This window comes from Microcaecilia unicolor, chromosome 1, assembly GCF_901765095.1.
Source record: "Microcaecilia unicolor chromosome 1, aMicUni1.1, whole genome shotgun sequence".
Classification (NCBI taxonomy): Eukaryota; Metazoa; Chordata; class Amphibia; order Gymnophiona; family Siphonopidae; genus Microcaecilia; species Microcaecilia unicolor.
The window spans coordinates 41,276,250-41,302,826 of record NC_044031.1 but is presented as its reverse complement, the minus strand read 5'-3'; the positions used below and the strand labels follow the sequence as shown (position 1 = coordinate 41,302,826).

General features: G+C 44.0%; 1 protein-coding gene across 1 annotated transcript in view; it reads right to left on the bottom strand.

Moving 5' to 3' along the window:
• Positions 1-26,577, bottom strand: part of LOC115465564 (1,4-alpha-glucan-branching enzyme-like) — a 120,761-nt gene that overhangs the window by 80,131 nt on the left and 14,053 nt on the right. The window contains exons 2-3 of the mRNA XM_030196120.1: positions 20,479-20,648; positions 14,395-14,510 (exon numbers count right to left, since the gene is read on the bottom strand). Of these exons, the coding sequence (XP_030051980.1) occupies positions 14,395-14,510; positions 20,479-20,648 (286 nt within the window). The remainder of the gene's footprint in view (positions 1-14,394; positions 14,511-20,478; positions 20,649-26,577) is intronic.

The window sequence follows — 26,577 nt, the reverse complement described above, 5'->3', positions numbered from 1 at the left end:
CTTTGCCGCACTCTGCATAAGAGGGGGCTCGGATCAACCAGTCGTCCAGATAAGGATGGACTTGTACTCCTTCCTTTCGCAGGAAGGCCGCGATGACCACCATTACTTTGGAAAAGGTCCGCGGAGCAGTAGCCAACCCGAAAGGGAGGGCTCTGAACTGGAAGTGTCGTCCCAGGACTGCAAAACGCAGGAAGCGTTGATGAGGAGGCCAGATGGGAATATGCAGGTACGCTTCCTTGATGTCCAAGGAAGCCAAGAACTCTCCTGCCTTCACTGCCGCTATAACAGAGCGGAGAGTCTCCATGCGAAAGTGCCGCACTTTCAAGGCCCGATTGACCCCTTTGAGGTCGAGGATAGGCCGGACAGAACCTCCTTTCTTTGGTACCACAAAGTAAATGGAGTAACGTCCCTTGCCAATCTGATTTTCTGGCACCGGAACGACCGCACCCAGGCGGATCAGGTTGTCCAAGGTCTGCTGCACTGCCACAGCTTTGACCGGAGACTTGCATGGAGAGAGTACAAACCCGTCTCTTAAGGGTCGGCAGAACTCTAGCTTGTAGCCGTCTCTGATGACTTCCAGCACCCAAGCGTCTGAAGTTATTGTGGTCCACTCGCCCAGAAACGAGGACAGCCGTCCTCCAATCTGCACTGGGGCGTGGACCAAGGCCCCGTCATTGGGTACGAGACCCTGGGGGAGGACCGGATGGAGCACCTCCGGGACGGCGGTCTCTGCGAAAGGAATGCTGCTTGGGGGAGAAAGTCCTCTTGAAGGAAGAGGGGGCAGAGGAGCCCGACCTGCCCGGGCGGTACCGACGGGCTTCCTGAAACCGTCCTCTGGAGGTACCGGAACGAGTACTAGCCCGAGCCCTGACCTCTGGTAACTTCTTGCCCTTAGACGTGCCGAGATCGGTCACGATTTTGTCCAGCTCGACCCCAAAGAGCAGCTTGCCTTTAAAAGGCAATCTAGCCAGGCGGGATTTAGAGGCGTGGTCAGCAGACCAATGTTTCAGCCAAAGCCACCGCCGCGCAGAGACTGTCTGAGCCATGCCTTTAGCTGAGGCTCTCAAGACATCATACAGCAAGTCTGCCAAATAGGCTAGGCCCGATTCCAGGGCCGGCCAATCAGCCCTCAAGGAATGATCCGAGGGGGAAGCCCGCTGCACCATAGTCAGGCACGCCCTGGCCAAATAGGAACCGCAAACCGAGGCCTGCAAACTTAAAGCAGTCGCCTCAAAGGACGACCTTAAGGCCGCCTCCAATCTTCTGTCTTGGGCGTCCTTTAGGGCCGTGCCACCTTCCACCGGCAAAGCCGTTTTCTTAGTCACCGCAGTGATTAAAGAATCCACGGTAGGCCACAGATAGGCCTCACGTTCACTTTCAGGCAAAGGATAGAGGCGGGACATAGTCCTAGCCACTTTGAGGCTCGCTTCCGGGACATCCCATTGAGCCGAAATTAAGGTGTGCATGGCATCATGCACGTGGAAGGTTCTAGGCGGGCGTTTCGTCCCCAGCATAATGGCAGAGTCAACAGGGGCTGAGGGAGAGACGTCCTCCGGAGAGGAAATCTTCAAAATGTCCATGGCCTGCACTAACAGGTTGGGCAAATCCTCTGAGCTAAAAAGCCGCGCTGCAGAGGGGTCATCCGCTCCAACCGAGCGGGGATCCATCTCCTCCAAGGAATCCGCAAAGGACCGTTGGGAGAACTCAGATACGCTGCTCTCATCTACATCGGAGGAGACAAGGTCCTCCAAGGCCTGGGAATCAACCCGAGGGCGTTTACCTCCGGGGACCTCAACCTCTTTACCAAACGAGGGAGCAGGGGCAGCGTTTTGCATAAGGAAGGCCTGATGCAGCAGCAAAACAAACTCGGGGGAGAAACCCCCCAGACTGTGCACTTCCGCAGTCTGGGCTACAGCCCTAGACGCACCCTCAACCGGCGCTCGCAAGAGCGGAGGAGAGACATGCTGCGCATCCAAAATGGCGTCCGGCGCGACACTCCGCGAAGGAGCCGCGCGGGGAAAAACAGCTCTTAACTTTCGCCGCTTTGGTGCCGTCGCCCAAATTAAGGGCGTCCATGGCATTAATGTCTCCCTCAAGGGCGGCCCACGAAGAAGCCGTCCGAGCCGCGTGGCCGGCCAAGATGGCGGAGGCGAGCAGCGGGGGATGGGCAATTATGGCGGGAAAAACCGCCACGCCGGAGGAAGGACCGGGACACTCATCGGTCACGAAACTGTCACCCAACACGGGCGAATCAGACTTTAAGACCCCAGCATCCCCTCTAGAAGCGCCTAAGCGATCCGGGGAGCGACTCTTTGCGCCCTCGCCCTCCGACGCCATATGCTACATGGAGATCAATCGGGGAACCCCCTGCCCACTATAAAAAGGTAAAAATTACCTGCTTTCCGCTCCGAGCTGTAACGACCTGGTGTCCCAGTGAGTAGCTGCAATAAACGTTTAAATAAACGTCGAAATAAACGCCTTTAAGGACGTTCAAAATTTTTTTTTTTTTTTTTTTTTTACGGAGCCAGCGGGAGGGGGGAGAAAAGTAGGGACCTGGCGCCACCAGGTTTGCACTTGCTCAAGAAGAGCCCTCAACCCCAGGCACTCAAAAAAACCTAAGAATTAGGCTTGGAGGCCTAGCCAGAGCTGCTGCTGTGTGTGACCACCACCTGCTGAGATAGAGAACATACTGAGGAGTTTCCGGCAGCACATGACTACATATAGGGAGGCAAAAGCTTTGCTCTCTATCTCCACCTGCTGGTAGATGGACACAACCCACCAGTCTATGGATTGATCAGCTTGATGATATGGAAAGGCTAGATGATTGCATTAGTTTAGTTTTATTAATAACCTGTCTTTTCTTAAAAAGTGTCAAAGCAATTTACAGTGGTGAAACTATTTTTAAATATATCCTTGTTTAGCATCTTAACATTTAAAAGAAAGTCTAGCAACAATATCAGAAAGTTTGGTAAGTTTTGATTCATTGTGCTACATTATTATTATTATTTTTTTAATTTTATTTATAACCATTTAAATTTTTACAAGTGATAAAACAACTTGCCAGAAATACAGAGAAGGTAATATATAGGAATTATTTCAACCAGGTAATTCTATTCTCTTCCTTAGACCACTAAATAGGGAGAGTGAAACAAAACAAGGAGATCAATTAAACAATAAACAGAAAAAAAACGTGGTATTAACTTGATTATCCCCAGATATTACTCGTCTAATTCATTATTCCACATTGATCATCTGGTTGGCTTCTTCAAGGCCAATATACAGTGTAAAGTCAATTCATTTCATTGAAAACATACTTATTGTCCAATATTAGTTAGAAATAATACATCTGATTACATTCTTTCTCTTTTAAAAACCAGAAGTTATTTAACAATACATATACTTAAGTCTCTAACTCAGATCCCACTGATTAAAGAAATCCCAGTTTTCACAGGCTTCACTCCTTTTAAAGTAATAATTGAGGAAATATTTCTGAGGAAAACTTTAGGAGTCAGACCCAGAACTCTGGGAAAAACAATAATCTCGGTATTAATCATCTATAATAATATTCATTTTATTATTCAAAGTTTCTGGTTTATTACCATTTTCAAGATCATAACCACTTCTTGCTCGTGTAGAACTTCATTTGTTATATCAATTTTTCACTCTCAAATGGTTCAGTTAAATTGTCCATGTAATTCTCTAATAAGATTATATCCGAAACAAAAATTATTTACTGCCACCGTTAGGTCCCGAAGCGCCTTCCAGATGATATTCAATGTAACCTCCACGGGAGCCAAAAACTCCAAGCTGATTTCTCTTAGGTGTTTAGGAGTGGTTCCGCCGATTCGGGTTCTGCTGTAAACATCCTCCATTTCAGCACATGCCTCTAACTCACTCCTCCACTCCTTTGGACATAGTGGTGGAATAATTCGGGAGCGATGGAGTTGTTTTTTTCCAGGTCCAAGAGAGCTGACGCTCCTTCGCCAGCGCTAATCAAAGGACTTGCCACCCTTTCATCTGTGGGCAGTTCGTCACGCAGCGGTCCCGCACTTGCTGCTCAGGGGACAAAACGCTGGCCATCGGCGGCTGACCGCCGGTTGTCCCCTTCCTCTCAGTTAAGGTAACTCCAATTGCAGAGAGGAAATTTACATAGAGAAGACAAATACTTCAGAGGGCAGCTAGGCCGTTGGGCATACGAATTACAGGTCGCCATCTTACCACTCTCCCAGTGGTATTCAGTTTTTTAAATTAATCGCCAATTCATGGCAAGGCCAAATCTCAGCGATGTACAAAGTTTAAAAACACAAACTGGAAAGGAACGCTATATCAGGTAGTATAGGGAAGAGTCGAAAAAAAGAGATATCTACAAATATCTCTCTATATAAAAGGCAACACCAACGTTCTATGAAGCCTCCAGCCGGAAGTGTGAAGGGGGCGAGATATCCGGTTTCCCTATGAGTGTCTGCCCCGCCCTCTCTGTAACACAGTCAGTGAAGGAAAACAGCAGAGCACGAAATCAAATCGCTGGCTCTGTAACAGTGAAGGACTCAGAGGGGGGGAGGGGAGAGAGGCCAGAGGGCAGGGACACACACACTCCCACATGCACACAGAAGAAAACATTGCTAGCCCCCGTTTCATTTGCATCAGAAACGGGGCTTTTTTACTAGTACAGCAATAAAACACTGAATCTGAACCTGACAGCAGCTGCTGCTATAAAAGGCAGCACTAACTCATGTCAAAAGCCAGAGTAAATAGATAAGTTTTCAAATTAGCTTTGAACTGCTTTAGGGAGGACTCTGAACGTAGGTTCAAGGGTAAGCTATTCCAAAAATAGGGTGCAAGAAAATAAAAAAAAGATGAAGAACATGTGATCTCCCAGCGCAGCTGAGGTGGCGAAAGGAGTACCAATCTATGGTCATTAAGGGATCACAAGCATCTACTTGAGACATAAGGAATGGTACATCTAGCAAGGTAGTCAGGGGTACCCATCCCAAAGAACTTTGAGTGATTTTTAAGATTTACAGTAAAGGTGGATCTAATTAATTTGAAGAGCTTGGCCTTGAAGTAATTTATAACCGAACCGAAAAAGTACCACTATGGAATAACTGCACATTCTTCATGCTTTAAAAACAGTTTTTGACTTTTCATGTGTCATCCTTTTCTCAACCTTAAAGGCAGTGGTACAAAACTGTAGGGTAGGTGAGCGACATGGGGGGTGGATAAGAGTGCTAGGCTCCATATGTGAATGTACATTGCGCATCTACATAAAATAAACAAAATCACTTCTCTGCCGACAGGATGGAATGGGTTATTTAGTATGTTAGAACTATATTCTGGAAAAAGAGCAAACAAAAAACCAACAAAAGTGGAGAAACTAGATCCGCTACATGGATAAAAATAAAAGAACAGCAAAAAAGTAGCGAGATCAACACGACACGTGGAGGCGAGTAATCAAAATGTTTCATTAAAAGAAAGTTAAAAAGACTCGACACGGAGCCGTGTTTCGGTGAAAAACGCCTGCTTCAGGAGTCTGTTTGTTGTATAAGCCAATGAATGGAACACCATAAGCAAGGCTGCCAAATCAAGCCTTTAAAAAGGCTAATGACAGGTAAATGTGCCAAGCATAAGCTTAAAAAGACAAATAAAACTGGAAGAAAAGTCAACCGCAGTGGTGCTAAGCAAGAAGCTGCCTCAGGTTGTAAGCGACGTGATATTACACCACACCATTTTTGCAAAATATTCATTGGTTACCAGTACAATACAGGGCTGAATTTAAAACTTTATGTCTGATCTTCAAGGCCCTTAAATGAAATGACCCTGAGAAACTGAAGGATGATCCTTTACACACCACCAAGGACACTAAGGTCCTCTTAAGGACTATCACTAACCACATCCTCTCCAAAAGACATTACACGATGTGATACCCGCATACGAGCCTTCTCCAGAGTAGCCCCCACACTCTGGAATGCACTGCCTGAAAGGCTCCGGATAACACAAGACTATCTCTACTTCAGGAAGCAGTTGAAAGCTTGGCTCTTCAACTAGGACTTTAATGGAAGTAGTAACTAACTTGTTAGTCTCACTCATACACACACAAGGACTGACACAGGCTGCACATACTGAAACAGGACACGTTTATCCACTTCTACCCTAGCTGAGATAATATTTAACCATCTCTCTGACCTCATGTGCAACTTTCTTTAAATTAGTCACCTTATTTTCTAACTCCTACATAGTAACATAGTAAATGACGGCAGATAAAGACCTGAATGGTCCATCCAATCTGCCCAACAAGATAAACTCATTTTACATGGTATGTAATACTTTATATGTACATCCGAGTTTGATTTGTCCCTGCCTTTCTCAGGGCACAGACCGCAGAAGTCCGCCCTGCACTGGTTTTATTCTCCAAATACCGGCGTTGCCACCCAATGTCCGCTAAGATTCCATAGATCCATTCCTTCTAAACAGGATTCCTTTGTGTTTATCCCACGCATGTTTGAATTCCATTACCGTTTTCATCTCCACCACCTCCTGTGGGAGGGCATTCCACATATCCACCACTTTCTCCGTGAAAAAATACTTCCTGACATTACTCCTAAGTCTGCCCCCCCCCCCCCCTTCAACCTCAATTCATGTCCTCTAGTTCTACCAGCTTCCCATCTCCGGAAAAGGTTCGTATGCGGATTAATACCTTTCAAATATTTGAACGTCTGTATCATGTCACCCCTGTCTCTCCTTTCCTCCAAGGTATACATATTCAGGTTGGCAAGTCTCTCCTCGTACGGTTTGCAATGCAAATCCCATACCATTTTCGTAGCTTTTCTTTGCACCGCTTCCAGTCTTTTTACATCTTGAGCCAGGTACGACCTCCAAAACTGAACACAATACTCCAAGTCGGGCCTCACCAACGACTTGTAGAGGGGCATCAACACCTCCTTTCTTCTGCTGGTTATACCCCTTATGCAGCCTAGCATTCTTCTAGCCACGGCTGTCGCCTTGTCACATTGTGTCAGAGGATATGAAGGTGAAGAAACAAACACCCCAAGGTCCCTCTCCCCTCCTATTCGGTATCTCTCTTTTGGGTTTCTGCACCCCAAATGCATGACTCTGCACTTCTTGGCATTAAATTTTAACTTAGTATAAACTAACAAAACCCTTATAACTCAACATAAAAAATATATATCACAGTGCAGTGTGTGAAGAAAACAAAAAAAAAAATCAACAAACAATTTTTTTGTAATTTTTATATTTGCAAGTAGTGCTCAGCGACTGGGCAACCATCACTAGACTGACTAGCAGCCTTTAAATGTGTTGTACCCAATAGTACATCATTGCACTATGCCTCCCACCTGCCTAAGATGTTATACTTTAGCTACTATTGATGATACTGAAATTCATATATGGATCCAGATATCCCAAAATGTAAGATCACATGAAAAACCACTTATCTTAGTGCTTTGAGGATAAATTCAACTGTAGCTAGTGGAAGTCCCAGTCACTTTAATAACGTGCAGTGAAACAAAATATTGTAGAGCTTCTGAACCAGTTCCCTACATGCAAGCATGTTTCGCCGTAGCGTCATCAGGGGAACGCCATTCTAAGTTCAGCCCTTTCAGCTTATTCACAAGTCTTCTATGGGGGACCGTATCAAAGACTTTGCTGAAATCCAAGTAGATTATATCTAGCGCACGGCCTTCATCCATTTCTTTTGTCACCCAGTCAAAGAAGTCAACGAGATTCGTTTGGCAGGATTTTCCTTTGGTAAAGCCATGTTGCCTTGGGTCCTGTAACCCGTCGGCTTCTAGAAAGTTAACTATCCTTTCTTTCAGCAGCGACTCCATTATTTTTCTTACCACTGACGTGAGACTTACCAGTCTGTAGTTTCCCCACTTCTTGTCTGCCTCCACTTTTGTAAAGAGGAACCACATCTGCTCGTCTCCAATCTCGCCGAACCTCTCCCGTCTCTAAAGATCTATTAAATAAATCTTTAAAAGGGACCTCCATGAGCTCCTTCAGTATCCTGGGATATATCCCATCCGGCCCTATAGCTTTGTCCACCTTCAGATTCTCCAACTGTTTATAAACTCTTTCTTCCATAAACGGCGCAGTATCCACTCCATTCCCAGATATTCCTTCAGCAGCCAACCGCGATCCTTCACCAGGATTTTCCTCCGTGAACACTGAAGAGAAGTAATTGATTAGCACTTTTGCTTTATCCTCCTCACTTTTCACATAACCATTCTCATTATCTTTCAGTCTCGCAATTCCATTCCATTCCTATCTTTTCTTCTTTCTCCAATACATCTGAAAAAGGTCTTGTCACCTCTCAACAACTTTAGCCATTTATTCTTCCACTCTCGCTAGCAGTATTTCCCTCTTCGCTTGAGTTTAATCCAAAAATCTTTTCCGTGATCCTCTCATTGCATTCTTTTGTATTTCTTGAACAAAGCCTCTTTTGCTCTTATTTTTTCAGCTACTTGGTTGAAGAACCATATAGGCTTCCTGTTTCTCTTGGTTTTGTTTACTTTCCTTGCGTAAAGATCAGTCGCCATATTTATAGCAGCCCTCAGCTTTGACCATTGATGGTCCACTTCTCCTACACCTTCCCACTCCAACTGCTCCTTTTTCAGATATTCCCCCATTTTGATCAAAATCAGTACGTCTGAAATCCAGTACTTTTAGTTTTGTGCGTCCACACTCCGCCTTCGCCCTTATATCAAACCATATCGTGCGATGATCACTATTACATAGGTGGGCACCCACCTGGATATTAGAAACACTTCCTCCATTCGTAAGCACTAGATCCAGCATCGACCCTTCCCTCGTGGGTTCCGTCACCATTTGTCTGAGCAAGGCACTTTGACAGGCGTCCACAATCTCCCTACTTCTTTCCGATTCCGCAGACAGGATGTTCCAAGCCACATCAGATAAGTTGAAATCTCCCAACAGTAGCATCTCCCCTTTCATACCAATCTTTTGAATATCCTCCATCAGATCCTTGTCTAGCTTCTCTATTTGTGCCGGAGGTCTGTAGATACCCCCGTGTGGATACAGGTTCCGTCTTCTCTTTCCAGGACGATCCATAAAGCTTCTTCCTTTCCCCAGGTGCCCTGCATTTCAGCCACTCTGATATTGTCTCTCACATACAGCGCCACTCCTCTACCTCTTCGGCTCTCTCTATCCTTTCTAAAAAGATTATAGCCCGGTATAGTCACATCCCATTCATGGGAATCATTGAACCACGTCTCTGTAATAGCAACAATATCCATGTTTTCTTCAAACATCAGGGCTTGCAAGTCTTGAACCTTTTTACCTAGACTATGAGCATTTATGCTCATTGCTTTCCATCTGCGTAGAGAGTTAAGGTGGTTTTTCTGTATTTAGATGACCTTTCCCTCTGCCATCAAATTTATTCTGGGGGTGACTTTCCGAATTTCCTCGTTTCCTTATGTCACCCCCGCCTTCTAGTTTAAATGTCTAGAAACATACTGTCTGAATTTCTTCCTAAGGATCCTTTTTCCCGTCACCGAAAGATGTAGTCCATCATTACAGCACAGCCTGCTATTTTTCCAAGTATTACCCCACGCCCCTATGTGTCTAAAACCTTCTTCTTTACACCAAGACTCAAGCCACTTATTGAATTCCACTGTTTTGCGTAGTCTTTCTTCTCCTTTCCCCCATGTGGGAATTACTTCAGAAAAAGCCAGTCTTCTAGAATGCTCTCTGTGCTGTAAATTTGCTATTGTTGGCCAAGTCAATTGTCCCCAGGTGAATTACAACATCAATACTCGAAGCCTTGCTCTCTTCTTGGATCACTTTCAGAATTTGGTCAGTACAACTGGTAGCTGAAGATCCTGGAAGGCATTTCACTAGGTTGGAACCCTTGAACTGTGATCCTAAGTTAATGCCTCTGATAATGGAGTCTCCGAGAAGTAAGAGTTTTCTGCTTTTCACCAATCTGTTATTTTATTTTATTTTTTTTTTGGGGGGGGGGGGGGGGTGATTCTTGGGTTGTGCTACTTTCATAGCCTCTGGTTCCACCACAGTACTTTTTTCAGCATCATAATGCAGCGCAGCAAAAGAATTTGACAGGGGCAAAGGTTGGGAAGATGAGAGCTTCTGTGTCACAGATCTTAAGTCTACCTGAGCCTACTGTGACCCATCTATTCCTCTGCTGTTGCATTCTCTGTGGCAGTGGTGGTGGTAAATTGGCAGGGAATTGAGTAATCCTGAATGCTTTTTTAGTTGAAGCTAATTCTTTCTTGAGTTTGTTGATCTCATCTTTCAAAGTTGATAATTGGAAACAGATAGGACAAGCTCTAAGGCTCCAGACAGTTTGCCTTAGGATTAAAGCATAACATGTATTGCACTGAATAAAGGACATATAGATGTGATTCATAAGTGTAAAAAAGGTTAACTATGATAAGGGTAACATTAACCATCTCTCTGACCTCATGTGCAACTTTCTTTAAATTAGTCACCTTACTCTCTAACTCTTCGTACTCCATTACCTATCTATATGTTCCATCTTTGTTTATACTCCAAACTGTCAATTAAAATATTCTATTACGTATTATGTTGACATTGTAAGTATACTATGTCAGACTTTGTATTGTTGTTTGAATATTTTTACGGCTGTAATTATCTATTGCTCATGTTTGATTCATTCTTATTGTACACTGCCTTCAGTGAATTCCTTCAAAAAGGTGGTAAATAAATCCTAATAAAATAAAATGAAAAAAGTATTACTTAATTGTAATATTTTAGTTTGATGTAACATAGTAGATGACGGCAGAAAAAGACCTGCACGGTCCACCCAGTCTGCCCAACAAGATAAACTCACATGTGCCATTTTTTGTGTATACCTTACCTTGATTTGTACCTGTCTTTAGTATATGTATTTTATGATTGTGTATGTTTATTTGGAACCTGCTTAGTTTTTTGTTTTTTTTACCCATGCTTTATACACCTTCCCAGGCACACGTTCACTTTTGTACAGCTATTGTAAAATTTTTTGAAGGATCTACAGAAGTAATGCAACTGGACTGCTTAATATACAATTTTCAGGCAGTCAAGTGCAGATCGTCATTGATCCTGTGTGATTTTTTTTTTGTTACATTTGTACCCCGCGCTTTCCCACTCATGGCAGGCTCAATGCGGCTTACATGGGGCAATGGAGGGTTAAGTGAGTTGCCCAGAGTCACAAGGAGCTGCCTGTAACTGAAGTGGGAATCGAACTCAGTTCCCCAGGACCAAAGTCCACCACCCTAACCACTAGGCCACTCCTCCACTGTTGCTATTTGAGATTCTACATGGAATGTTGCTATTCCACTAGCAACATTCCATGTAGAAGTCGGCCCTTGCAGATCACCAATGTGGCCGCGCAGGCTTCTGCTTCTGTGAGTCTGACGTCCTGCACATACTCACAGAAACAGAAGCCTGCGCAGCCTTCTACATGGAATGTTGCTAGTGGAATAGCAACATTCCATGTAGAATCTCCAATAGTAGCAACATTCCATGTAGAATCTCCAATAGTATCTATTTTATTTTTGTTACATTTGTATCCCATGCTTTCCCACTCATGGCAGGCTCAATGTGGCTTACATGGGGCAATGGAGGGTTAAGTGACTTGCCCGTGCCTGAAGTGGGAATTGAACTCAGTTCCTCAGGGCCAACGTCCACCACCCTAACCACTAGGCCACTCCTCCACTGTTGCTACTATTTGAGATTCTACATGGAATGTTGCTATTCCAACATTCCATGTAGAAGTCGGCCCTTGCAGATCACCAATGTGGCCGCGCAGGCTTCTGTTTCTGTGAGTCTGACAGAAGCAGAATCCTGCGCAGCCTTCTACATGGAATGTTGCTAGTGGAATAGCAACATTAACATTCCATCTAGAATCTCCAATAGTATCTATTTTATTTTTGTTACATGTGTACCCCGCGCTTTCCTACTCATGGCAGGCTCAATGCGGCTTACATGGGGCAATGGAGGGTTAAGTGACTTGCCCAGAGTCACAAGGAGCTGCCTGTAACTGAAGTGGGAATCAAACTCAGTTCCCCAGGACCAGAGTCCACCACCCTAACCACTAGGCCACTTCTCCACTCCATGTATTTTTTTATGTGTTGATTATTTTTAGTACTCTATTCTCAGTGCAGTAACATTTTTTCACATACTTTTTTTTTTAAAAAAAAGTCCGTTTCTTAACTTCAACAATGCAATTCAAAAAGTGTTAAATCACTTAACTGGCAGCGGTAAAGTAGAAATCAGGAACCTCAACTGACATGGACAGATTTTGAAACTTCGTCAGGGCGGAGGTTCTATAACTCACTCCAGCTTCGCTCTTCTTAGTGAAAATATGGTTTCAAAACCTGGCCATGTAGGTTGAGGTTCCTGATTTCTACTTTATCGCTGCCAGTTAAGTGATTTAACACATTTTGAATTACATTGTTGAAGTTAAGAAACGGACTTTTTTGAAAAATAGTATGTGAAAAAATGTTACTGCACTGAGAACAGAGTACTAAAAATAATCAACACATAAAAAAATACATCACACAGGATCAATGACGATCTGCACTTGACTGCCTGAAAATTGTATATTAAGCAGTCCAGTTGCATTAATTCTGAAGATCCTTCAAAAAAATGTATAATAGCTGTACAAAAGTGAATGTGTGCCTGGTAAGGTGTATAAAGCATGGGTATATGATGATCCCCGCACAGTTATAAATTGAATTGTCCAGTTCTATGTGATTTATTGAATAGTAGGTTTTTTTTAGGCATGATATAATTTACTTATTTGGATTTATTTACCGCCTTTTTGAAGGAATTCACTCAAGGAGGTGTACAGTAAGAATAAATCAAACATGAGTAATAGGCAATTACAGCAGTAAAAATATTCAAATAATACAAAATATGGCATAGTATACTACTTACAATGTCAACACAGTACGTAATAGAACATTTTAATTGACAGTGATGGGTGTAAGCAAAGATGGAACATATAGATAGGTAAGAGAATAAGAAGAGTTAGACAGTAAGGCGACTAATTTAAGTAGACGTGCATATGAGGTTAGAAAGATGGTTAAATTTCTCAGCTAGGGTAGGAGTGGATAAACATGACCTGCTGCAGTATGTGCAGCCCATGTCACTCGTGTGTGTGAGTGAGACTAACATGTTAGTTACTTCTTCCATTAAAGGCCTGGTTGAAGAGCCAAACTTTCACCTGCTTCCTGAAGTAGAGATAGTCTTGTGCTAAGCGGAGCTTTTCAGGGAGTGCATTCCAGAGTGTGGGGGCTACTCTGGAGAAGGCTCGTATGTGGGTATCACATCATGTAATGTCTTTTGGAGAGGGTATGGTTAGTGATAGTCCTTGAGAGGACCTTAGTGCCTTTGGCGGTGTGTGGAGGATCATCCTATTTTTCAGTTACTCAGGGTCATTTCCTTTAAGGGCCTTGAAGATCAGACATAGAGTTTTAAATTTAGCCCTGTATTGTACTGGTAGCCAATGAAGTTTTTGTAAGAATGGTGTGATGTGGTCCAGTCGCTTGCAACCTTCTATGAGTCTTGCTGCAGCATTCTGAATCAGTTGAAGCTGGTGTAGGCCCTTTGTAGTCAGACCATTGTATAATGCATTGCAGCAATCCAGTCTTGATGTTATCATGGCATGCACAACTGGGATAAGATTTACCTTCTTGATGTAAGGAGAGAGACAGCGCAGCTGTCGCAAATAGTAGAAACAGCTCTTGAAGGTTACTTGGATTTGGGGAATCAGAATAAGTGTTGAATCTAATTGTATTCCAAGGTTCCTGGCTTGTGATTTCAGGGGGAGTTCGTACTTCCAAACAGAGATTCTGATGTCAGGTATGTATCCACTTGTGTTAGGGACCTAGAGAAGCTGGGTTTTACTTGGGTTCAGGCAAAGTTTGTTGTGTTTAGCCCATTCTTGAATTGATGTTAAACAGGTAATCAGTTTATTCAAGGCTGTAGGTAAGTCAGGTTCAATGGGTATGAGTAGCTGCACATCATCTGCATAGGTGTAGAACTGAGTGTCCATTGACCGAATCAGCTTAGCTAGTGGCTTGAGGTAGATGTTGAACAGAATAGGTGACAGTATCGATCCTTGTGGTACCCCGCAGGTCAGTGCCCATGGTGGCGATGAGTTGCTGCCAAACATTATGGAGTGCTACATAAGTAATTATTCTTACAGCAATGCTTCTGATCTGCTGTGGCTGCAAAGAGCTTATGAGCAAAGTGGGAGCAATGCTGGAATACAAACCTAAGTTTTCTGCCTGACGTATAAATTTCAGATAACAATTTCTCTGGAAAATGCAACTGGAAAAATTGTAGCATACCATATGAGGTACAGATCCAAAAAACAGGAAAGTTCCTTACCTTTAATTTTGATCCATGAGGAATAGGTGGCGATTTATCTTCTCTGGGAGGGATATAAAGCTCCCATTTTCCATAACTCATTTTTTTATATGGATGAGAAAAAGGATTCCAGCCATCTGCAAGCAAAAAAACATAACTAAAATTTACATTCTATATATCTAACAAACTTAGGGGCCCTTTCACTAAGTGGCAGTAGGGCTACCACGCGGGTAGCGCACAGCAAAACGGTGTGCCCAGGTACCCGGAGGTAGTTTGTTTTTTGCTGAACACCATTTCCCACACCAGAAAATAATTTTGTATTTTTTTTAGCAAGGGGGGGGGAGGGGCGGGGAATAGGTGTGCCTAGCGGTAATCAGGCATCACACATCACTGCTCAATTACTGCTGGGTTAAAGCTTGAGCCCTTACTGCCTACTAAATAGGAAGCAGTAAGGGCTCAGGCAGTAAATGGCCACACATCAATTTTTATACTAGCGCACAGCTATTAATAACCTTCAAATTAAAAAAAAAAACTATATTGGGGTTTTTTTTTCCCGCTGCAGTAAAAAGTGGCCTGGCATACAGCATTTCCACGTGCCCACGTTACCGCAGAAGTAAATTTAAATTTAAAACAAATCAGAGAAAAGTTTTCTTCACCCAACGCATAATTAAACTCTGGAATTTGTTGCTGGAAAACGTGATGAAGGCGGTTAGCTTGGCAGAGTTTAAAAAGGGGTTAGATGGTTTTCTAAAGGACAAGTCCATAAACCACTACTAAATGGACTTGGGAAAAATCCACAATTCCACGAATAACATGTATAGAATGTTTGTACGTTTGGGAAGCTCGCCAGGTGCCCTTGGCCTGGATTGGCCGCTGTCAGGGACAGGATGCTGGGCTCAATGGACCCTTGATCTTTTCCCAGTGTGGCATTACTTATGTAATTTTTAACCGCAGCTCTGAAAAAGAGCCTCTTAGTTTTAAGGAAATGATTTGTTTCAAGGATGCTACACATCAAAAGTATCCAGTTCACCAATAACAAGACAATCAGTTTTCTTTGTAAAACTAACTAGCGAGGTAATTAAATTTGCTGACGACACAAAGTTATTCAAAGCTGTTAAATCGCAGGAGGATTGGGAAAAATTACAAGAGGACCTTACGAGATTGGGAGACTGGGCATCCAAACGGCAGATGACGTTTAATGAGAGCAAGTGCAGAGTGATGCATGTGGGAAACAGGAACCCAAATTATAGCTACCTAATGCGAGGTTCCACATAAGAAGTCACCAACTAGGAAAGGGATCTAGGTGTTGTCGTTGATGCTACGTTGAAACCCTCTGCTCAGCGTGTGGCAGCAGCTAACAAAGCAAATAGAATGTTAGGTACTATTGGGAAAGGAATGGAAAACAAAATGAGGATGTTACAAATTGCCTTTGTATCGCTCCTCAAATATTATGTTCAATTCTGGTCACCACACCTTAAAAAAGATATAGTGGAATTAGAAAAGGCACAAAGAAGGGCGACGAAAATGATAAAAGGGGATGGGATGACTTCCCGATGAGGAAAGGCGAAAGCGGCTAGGGCTCTTCAGCCTGGAGAAAAGACGGCTGAGGGGAGATATGATAGAGGTCTATAAAATAATGAATGTGTTCAAGCTATTGCCAATAACTTGCCAAGGTTTACGGAACAGTGGGGGGGGGGGGGGGGGGGGGGGGGAAGAAGAGAGGAGTGATGCTGGATCTGCAGGGAAATGGGTGCAGAGGGGAAAGAGAAAAGGAGAGATGCCAGACTCATGGGAGGGTGGGAGGCGGAACCGATGTAAAAAAAGGGGGGGGGGGGGGTTGGCAGCGCGTTCAAAACTGGCTTAGGGCACAACAGTCCCTTGACCCTGCCCTGCTAAAGGTTGTCGCACCCTTTCAAGTTAAAAGAAGAAGTTGTTGCAGCAGCTAGGGCACAGGCTGCTTTCTGCCTGGGACAGATGTCGGAGCACCGCAGGGATCGGTCCTTGGGCTGCTCTTTTTAACGTCTTTGAGAGCGATATTGCGGAAGGGCTGCCTCTTTGCAGATGATACCAAACTCTGCAACAGGGTGGACACCCTGGAGGGTGTGAATGACACGAGGAAGGACCTAGCGAAGCTGGAGGAATGGACCGATATTTGGCAACTAAGATTCAATGCTAAAAAATGCAGGGTCATGCACTTCGGTCGCAGGAATCTGAGGGAAAGGTACAATATAGGGGGTGAAGTGCTTCAGTGTACGAAGGAAGAGTGGGACTTGGGGGTGATTGTGTCTGATGACCTTAAAGCTTCCTAACAGGTAGAAAAAGCGACAGTCAAAGCCAGAAGGATGCTTGGGTACATAAAAAGAGGGATGACCAGCAGGAAAAAGGAGGTGATAGTGCCATTGTATAAGTCTCTGGTGAGGCCTTATTTGGAGTACCGTGTGCAATTCTGGAGACCGCACTTACGATAAGATATAAACAGGATGGAGTCGGTCCAGGGGGCGGGTACAAAATTAGTAAGCGGTCTGGAACACAAAAAATACAGGGACAGGCTTATGAACCTCAACATGTATACGTTGGAAGAGAGGAGGGAGAGAGGCAATATGATAGAGACGTTTAAATATCTCAAGGGCATTAATGTACAGGAAGTGAGCCTTTTTCAACTGAAGGAAAACTCTGGCATATGATGAAGTTAAGAGGGAATAGGCTTAGGAGTAATCTAAGGGTGGTGGAAGCGGAACTTTCATGCATGTCTGGTGGGAGTGCCCAAAAGTGCAAACATTCTGGCAGCAAGTGCTTGAGGGGGTTAATAGCCTGAGTAAAGGGACATACCCGACCAGAGCAGAATACTGCCTGCTTCATATGCGACCGCCAGGATGCCGTGCACAAGACCACAAGCTTGCTATAATAATCTTTGCATCAGCCAGACTGGTCCTGGCACGGGCATGGAAGCAGGTGGAAGTTCCATCGGTGTACAGAGTGGGCCTCAAGTTGAACCATGATTATCAGATGTCTAAATTAACAGCATTGAGGAAAGGGCACATTCAGAAATGTCAAAAAGTATGGGAGCCATATGAGGAGAAGAACAAGGATGTCTTTAACCCGCAGGCTGATAGAGGAGGGGAAGAGGGGGAGGGTGTGGGGGAGTAGAGACTAAGGGTGTTGTGATCTACTATATTAGGGGTAACATGTTTGCCTGTTTAATGCTTTTTGTATTAAAAGTTGCTTGGGTCTTTAGGTAAAGTCTGGAGTTAGATTTTGAAGGATGATACCATGAAGTAAGACGTTCAGAGTAGAGGCTATGGGGGGGAGGGGGGTGGCTGAAGGGGAGTTAATGGTATAAAAATTGATGAAAATTGATGAAACAGTTAAGATGTATATAAATGCATAAGTTGTATTATTATGATTCTAGAATGTTTGTCTTCTATAACTCTGGTTAAAATGTTTGATCATCAATAAAAACTGTTTAAATATATAAAAGTTGCTTGGGTCTGCGTACCCAGAAAGTTGTTGCTTTTGAAACTCCAATAAAAAATTAAAAAAAAGAAAAAGAAAGGGTGGTGGAAGCGTGGAATTTCCTCCCAATGGAAGTTGTGGAGTGGAGGACTGTGTCAGAATTTAAAAAGGCATGGGATAACCATGTGGGATCGCTTAGGAAAAGGAAGAGTTAGGGGTTACAGAGGATGGGTCACACGGTCTTTATCTGCCGTCATGTTTCTAAGAAGTAATGCTGTTTTATCTTAAAAACTGCTTAAAACTGCCACACGGAAGTCTAATGATTAGTCCAGTGGCCTGAGAACCCGAGGAACCGAGTTCGATTCCCACTGTAGCTCCTTGTGACTGAGCAAGTCACTTAGCCCTCCATTGCCACAGGTAAAAATAAGTTCCTGTATACAATATGTAAACCGCTTTAACTGTAAGCACAGAAAGGCGGTATATCAAATCCCACCCCCTGTCCCTTTCCCTACATACTCCAGACCAGGGCTTCCCAAACTGTGGGTCAGGATCCCAAATGGGGTCATAAAACCAACATTTGGTGTCACAACCTGGGTGGGTTCTCCATAGGTGCATCATTATTTTATGCCTCTGGGGGCAGCACAATTTTATTTGACTGCTATCATGGTGTCACAGAAAACAAAAAGATCAACAAGCACTGATCTGGTTTCCTCTTCTTCTGGAGATCCGTGGAGATTGGAATATTTTCCTACCCTCATTACGTAGAATGAGGGATCTCTTCTGTAGCCCAACCTCCAATCCTTGGCCCTTAGGGCTTGGATGTTGAGAGCATAGAATTTGAACCCTTAGATTTGCTGGAGGGAGTCTTCCACATCTTGCTGGCTTTCCGGAAAGACTCCACTAAAGAGGCGTTACTCATTTGAGGTTTGCTGTCTGGTGCGGGGCAAGGCCTTAGATCCCCTCACCTACCCTACACAAAAGCTGCTTGAATACCTCCTGCACCTCTCCAAGTCTGGTTTGAAATCCAACTGTGTAAGGGTTCATCTAAGTGCAATTAGTGCTTATCACCATGTAAGGAGGGTAACCCTATCTCTGTACAGCCTCTTTTTCTCTTGGTGAACAGATTCAACCACACCGACTTGCAAAAGGGAAGAGAGCTGAACTGAAGGACTGCGATGCTGAGCATCAGAAGCCCAACAAGCATAAGCATCAGTCCTCATGAATGCGTGGTGCTGGGAGTACCGGGGCATCAGTATTGCCGGTATCCAAGAAGTGCTAGAACTGGGAGGAGTGTTTCCCCTCTTTGGTAGAGAAGAAAAAAAACACAACCCCCCCCCCCCCCCCCAAAAAAAAAAAAAAACCCAAACAAATGAGGGGGACTGTTGCATGCTGGAAGGGCCGCACAAACGCACAACTTTTACATTTGCTCTGAATTCTAATAAAGCTATTCCATTCTGGTACCATGATATATCACCAACCCGTGTGCCCGATTACATTCGGATTGTAAACTGAAGAGTTGGTATGGAACGTTGGTTGACTGGTTGTAATTTTGAATGTTGAGGGGGTGGGGGGATCTACCGTATTTTTCGGACTATAAGACGTACCTAGGTTTTAGAGGAGGGAAATAGGAAAATTTTTTTTTTTCCTTTTTCCCTCCTCTAAAACCTAGGTGCTCCGGTGTGTCTTGTCCGAATCCCTCCCTCCGAGTTCGGGATCGCCCTCCCCCCGGCCCTGTCACCACTTCTCCCTACTCACGTCACGCGATCTTCCCTGGTGGACTAGTGACGTCGGGGCAGGAAAGAGCCCACTCTTTCCTGCCCAGCGCGCTGCTCTCCATCCTCCTGTATGCAGCCTGACGGTCTCGGCGAGATTCAAAATGGCCGCCGAGAATTGAAGTCAGGCTGCATACAGGAGGATGGAGAGCAGCGCGCTGGGCAGGAAAGAGGGGGCTCTTTCCTGCCCCGACGTCACTAGACCACCAGGGAAGATCGCGTGACGTGAGTAGGGAGAAGTGGTGACAGGGCCGGGGGGAGGGCGATCTCGAACTCGGAGGGCGGGCGGCCAACCAGTCAAATCTACCTTCGGACTATAAGACGCACCCCCCATTTTCCTCCCAAATTTTGGGGGGAAAAAGTGCGTCTTATAGTCCGAAAAATACGGTATATGTTATTTTTAATACGCCATTATAAAATGTAATATAATTTTAGCATAGCTTTTGTAAAGTAAGGTGGGTAATAAAAATGGGGCCAGATTTTCAGCAGTGGCAATGAACACGTTAACGCTGTAGCTGCCATTTAAATTAAATATGTATATTCAGCACCACTATACATGTATTGGCTGTTGGAACCATTTCTTTTTAGCCTACTGAACAGCAGGCCTGAACTGCTGCAGCTAAATACCTCTACTATATACAGTTTTTGGTTGCCACCTTTCCGCCACACCTTCACAGACGGTGCCTAAGGTGGTTAAGATGAATTTTCACTCAGCACTATCCGTACAGGCTTTGTGGGAGTTGGGGGGTGGGAGGGGGTGGGGGAAGACAAATATATTTACCAACCACCAGTAAACTTACAACTTTCTTTGAAAACAGACCCTATTGTTTCAAATTAAAATTCCTATTTATTACAGATTAGGGATAGACAAAGTACTCACTGAAATCACCAGCAAGGAAGACTGCTTCTGCTCCTGGAGCCCATTCTCTGCAGTAAAGCCCACCATCTGCCTGTCTGTTGACACCAAAGGACTCATAACTTCTTGAAAAACTGTCAAGACCACCTTCATTTTCTTCAATGCCCTTCAGGCGGTAACAAAACTGTGAGTACCTTGAAAAGCAAAGTTAGAGATAGTCAAACCAAATCTGTAAAATATTCATAAGCTGACAGACTGTATGTATTCAATTTGAGATCATCCATGACAATTTTCTAAGTCTCAGTGCTTCACTAACAGAGAAGCTGAATTACTGCTACGATAACACTAAAATCAGCAAAAGCACCACAGTTAATGCAAAACAGATAAGCATGGAAATCTGACGTAAACTAACAGGAAAAACGGAGAAGTGGAAGAACACTAAATACCAGGATGGATATACCAAAAGTAGTTTACTCTTCCAAAATACACAAGTCCCAGCTAGGTGTCCTCAACATAGACCGTGTTTCGGCATAAAAGCCTTCATCAGGAGAACACTGCTAAGTCTCCTAAACTGATTCTCCACAACGAAAGTGATAATGACATAAAGGTCGATGCTGGAGAGAGCTTCAGTATTGAAGCTGCCGGCGTGCCCACCAACTAAAATCCCTCTAAGAAATATACATTCAACTTGTAAATAGAATATGGCACAGTACAAGTTTACATTGAAAAGAAGTAACATGTAAATCCAGCATAGACACTCATTTTTTTTATAATTATTTTTCCCCTTTGAATGATTTTGCGCATTAAGAATCTTGACTAGGCAGCTTCAATTTGTCTAGAATAGTAGGGTTATGCTGTACCCTGCCTAGATGGCTGGATAGGCAGATTATAAATGTATTAAATAAATACATTTCAGGGTTTTAACCACAAGACTGTTGTGGCTGCAACCCACTGGCATACCTCAATTTCGTCTCTTATGAGAGGAGTATTACAGGCTTGTTCCTGGTCATTACAAAAAAATTTATTTTCCGAGGAGAGGAGACCCAAGTGAGTCCAGCTTCACCATTCTTCTCAGAGCGTATGCACATCATACTACCTGAGGTTGTAAAAGACCCCTGAGGCAGGCTTTTGGGCCGAAACACGGCCGTGTCGGGTCATCATCTATCATTTTTTATATGAATAAATATATTTTTTTGGTATCCTCATTCGTTCTCCTCACTTTTTTTGTTCTATATCTCACGGTTCCGTGAGGGTTTGTACCTCCTTTTTTTGTGGCCTTGTGCCCATTCTGGCCATTCCACCAATGCCCTAATGAGCAATTGTTTTTCATACATGGCCCAGCTTTCTGGCACCAATGTTCAGTCCCTACTAATTTCATCAAATGAGGACCTACAGCACGTCTGTGTGTGTGGCCCCTCATCCCTCTACATCTCCCACAGGATGCCCCGGATTATGCAGGGTCCACAGAAATATGCCAGTTTCTCACAGCTGTGTGGATCTCTGATTGCTCTGCATGTTTCAAAAGGGAATATCCACAAAACTGCACAATTATTCTTAGACCATTTTCAAAAACTGTATAAGGCGGAACCCTAGAGGTTTCTTCCCAGGAGTTTTTGGCTCTGGCCGATATGCCCCAATTGTCAGTAGCAGATTTAGAGGAACTCAATGCTCCTTGGCAGGCTAAAGAACTTCAAGTACTCATTAAAAGTATGCGGGATGCATCTGCTCTTCATGCAGACGGGTTCTCTGGGGCCTTCTATAAACTTCTACAGCCACAGCTGGTAGGTCCATTATTAGATTACTATAATGCAGTAGCAGAGGAGAAGCTGTTCCCGGATTACGGTAACACAGCACTGATGACTTATCTCGAGGGAAACCTCTGTAGAATACTGCAAATTAATGCTAGGTATGGCGCAGATCCAAGATGGCCGCTGCTGTCGTCTGACGCACCTTTCAGCTCTGTTTCTTACCGTGTTTCGAGATGCCAAAGAGGAGAGGCCGCCCTGCCTCCGCTGCTCCTCAGTGGTAAATCTCTACCTCAGAAGCTGGTCCGATGCAGGCATATCTACGGAGAGCAGCCCGCTGGCCTGCTCTGAGGTGGATGGAGACCCCGGAGCGTTCCCTGGGCTAGAGCTGTCGCTCAGCCCCGACACGAGAGCTCCTCCTCCACAGCCAGTTGGTGGTAGCTCTCCATTGTTGGTGTCCTCAACCCCAGTTCCAGTAGGTGGTGTTGGAGAGGAGGTGCTTCAATCATCCGAAGGAATTCAGAGCAACGGAGAACCTGGGACCTCAATGGAGGGAACGGCATCAATTACAGCTAGTGCAGTGCGGGAGTCTAAAGCTGCAGATATGGATCAAGAGATTTCCACTGACAAATCTGAGGTAATAATGACTAAATTTCCTATATCAATAGCTAAACCCGCTGAAGTAACCTTGGATAGTTTGTGGACTTTAATAATGGATCTAGGCAAAGCACTTTGCCCTCAAACACAAAAACTCACAAGAATTATCTGTTTTAGAAAAGAAAACTAAAGAAATTGATTTGAAGGTGGAGACTAACTCAACAAAATAAAATATATGAAAAAGATTTTCAACAGATACGATCTTGTCAAAACAATATTATTAAGGACTTAACATATTTAAGGAGGAAAACTGAATCCTTTGAGAACTTTTCAAGGAGTAACAATCTCCGATTTCTTAATTTCCCTAAGCAATTTACAGTCTCCCCACGAGATATGTTGAGAAAATACATTAAAGAAATTCTAGGAGTGGTTGAAGAAAGTATTCCACCATTTTCACAAATATACTATTTGTCTACTAAATTATCGATGAGTCAACAAGATCAAGGCAACCAGGAAATGGATGTTTCAGCACTGTTGGAGTCTTCAGATACTGACTTGGTGGTGGCATCAACTTTGATTGCCACAGTTACTTTGACTCCTGACAAGAACTGGTTAATGAAGTTATTCTTTAAAAATAGAAAAAAAATCTTTTTGGGTCTAAGGATCCAAATTTTCTCCGATGTCTCCAACGAAACCCAGAAGAGATGTCAACAATTTTTGTTGATGAAGCCAGGTATTCTTCAATTGGGGGCTCCTTTCTTCTTAAGATATCCCTGTAAATGTGTCATTAAATACCAGTCAATTAAGTATGTGTTCTCTGATCCTCCCCAACTTACAGCTTTCTTAACAACTAAAAAAAGTATCGGGGTGTCCCAATAAATAGCTCTCTTTATAAATATTTAAATCGGTACCTTTAGGTTTATCAGTCAAAGCAAGTTCCTGAAATGTATCTTATAATTTGAATTTCCATTATTTAACACCTTTGATCTAGATTAGTGGACTTCAGGAATGTCTGGCAAAAAATGATTTTTACTTTTTTATTTCTTTTTCTTAGTAGCATGGTAATGTTGACTTAGACTATACTTTTCTGTACAAGTATTATGCTTGATTATATTTGAAAATTTGATAAATAAATAAAAAAAAATAAAAAAAAATAAAAATTAACACTAGGCATGATACTCAGGAACATCCTGAATCCTTCATACTTCCAGGGTCCTGGAATGGTCAAGCAAGCCTCAAGGAAGGAAAATTTATCAGGTAAAAGTTCACCTTCCTTTATCATCCTGCTAGACCAGCCTAGACCAAAGCTTATCCCTCAGGGTGGAAGATTAATGCCTCCTCCTAAACATTCTTACTACAGGTACCATCACTCCTGGCCCAGATATGAACCCTATGTCTTGCAAAGGCATACAGAGATGACCAAGCTGTTCCTCTACACATATCCCCTGGAGTCGCTGCTCTGGTCCCTAGCCGAGAAGCCATCTGAGCCCTCATGGAATAGTGTATGAAGACTGCGGAACCACCTCCCGATTAAAGAATGTACACTACCTCATAGCCACCTTGATCCAATGTGCTAGCAACAATTTAAAGACTACCTGACCCTTATGCAGGGCACTAAAAACATAGTAACATAGTAGATGACGGCAGAAAAAGACCTGCACGGTCCATCTAGTCTGCCCACGATAAACTCATATGTGTATACCTTACCTTGATTTGTACCTGTCTTTTTCAGGGCACAGACCGTATAAGTCTGTGCAGCAGTATTTCCCGCCTCCCATCACCGGCTCCGGCACAGACCCCGTATAAGTCTGCCCTCCCCCATCCTAGCCTCTCAACCACCAACCCCTCTTCCCCCCGCCACCCAATTTCAGCTAAGCTTCTGTGGATCCATTCCTTCTGCACAGGATTCCTTTATGCCTGTCCCACGCATGTTTGAATTCCGTTACCGTTTTCATCTCCACCACCTCCCGCGGGAGGGCATTCCAAGCGTTCACCACCCTCTCCGTGAAGAAATACTTCCTGACATCTTTCCTGAGTCTGCCCCCCTTCAATCTCATTTCATGTCCTCTCGTTCTACCGCCTTCCCATCTCTGGAAAAGATTCGTTTGCGGATTAATACCTTTCAAATATTTGAACGTCTGTATCATATCACCCCTGTTCCTCCTTTCCTCCAGAGTATACATGTTCAGGTCAGCAAGTCTCTCTTCATACCTCTTGGAACGCAACTCCCATACCATCCTCGTAGCTTTTCTTTGCACCGCTTCCATTTTTTTAACATCCTTCGCAAGGTACGGCCTCCAAAACTGAACACAATACTCCAGGTGGGGCCTCACCAACGTCTTATACAGGGGCATTAAAACCTCCTTTTTTCTGCTGGTCACACCTCTCTCTATACAGCCTAGCAACCTTCTCGCTACGGCCACCGCCTTGTCGCACTGTTTCATCGCCTTCAGGTCCTCAGATACTATCACCCCAAGATCCCTCTCCCCGTCCGTGTCTATCAGGCTCTCCCCACCTAACACATACGCCTCCCTTGGATTTCTACTCCCTAAGTGCATCACTTTGCATTTCTTGGCATTGAATTTTAATTGCCAAACGTTAGACCATTTTTCCAGCTTCCTCAGATCTTTTTTCATGTTTTCCACTCCCTCCGGGGTGCCCACTCTGTTGCAAATCTTGGTGTCATCCGCAAAACGGCAAACTTTACCTTGTAACCCTTCGGCAATGTCACTCACAAATATATTGAACAGAATGGGCCCCAGCACCGATCCCTGAGGCACTCTACTACTCACCTTTCCCTCCTCCGAGCGAACTCCATTCACTACCACCCTCTGGCGTCTGCCCGTCAACCAGTTCCTAATCCAGTTCACCACTTCGGGTCCTATCTTCAGCCATTCTAGTTTATTCAAGAGCCTCCTGTGGGGAACCGAGTCAAAAGCCTTGCTGAAATCTAAGTAGATGACGTCCATAGCATGTCCTTGATTTAATTCTCAGAAAAAACAAACAAATGATCAGGTTCCCTGAATGAATTAGAGACCTCTATGTAACAGAAGAGGATGTGCAAACGTCTAGTTTATGCAGAATCTTATTTGACCCCAGGCTGGAAAGTTTCTGAAAGAACAGAAAACAGGTACCACCCTTATTCACATGAAATAGGGAGCTACCTACAGCAAAAAAAGATGGAACAGTACAAACGGAAGCAGAGTCCACTGACAGAAAAATAGGGATTGCTACAGGAAAGCATATGCTAATCAGAAATCTTCCTAGCCGAACAGGTAGCAACCAGAAATATTTCAAGGAAAGACACTTCAGGTAGGCCTGCCAGAGAGGCTCAAGAAGGAGGGTCTGCCAAGGGTGAAAGCATTAAAGAGATACCACTGGGGCAAGACTGTTCTGACGGGTGAACAATCTGTTTAACTGCCCGCAAAACAAGTATCTGGTTAGGCTGCTATGGGAAAAATGCCAACCTTGCCCCTGAAACAAGAAGGCCACCTCCTGGACTTCAAGCTAATTACGGCCCAAACCTTGATCTAACCCTCCCTGCAAGAAAGACAGAATGGAAGGGATATCGACCCTACAAGAGGAAAGCTGGCAAACTGAACACCTGGTCAGGACGTGTCAATTTCCCTAGCATTTCAGAAAAAGGATCTGCTGACGTAGAGCCTTTTCTAAAATACATGAAAGAATGGACGAGTAAGTACTAGTTGTTGAGTTCTGCAAAATGGATGATGCCACCACACATCTGAAATAATCAATGAGGTCAATACAGCAACATACAGGT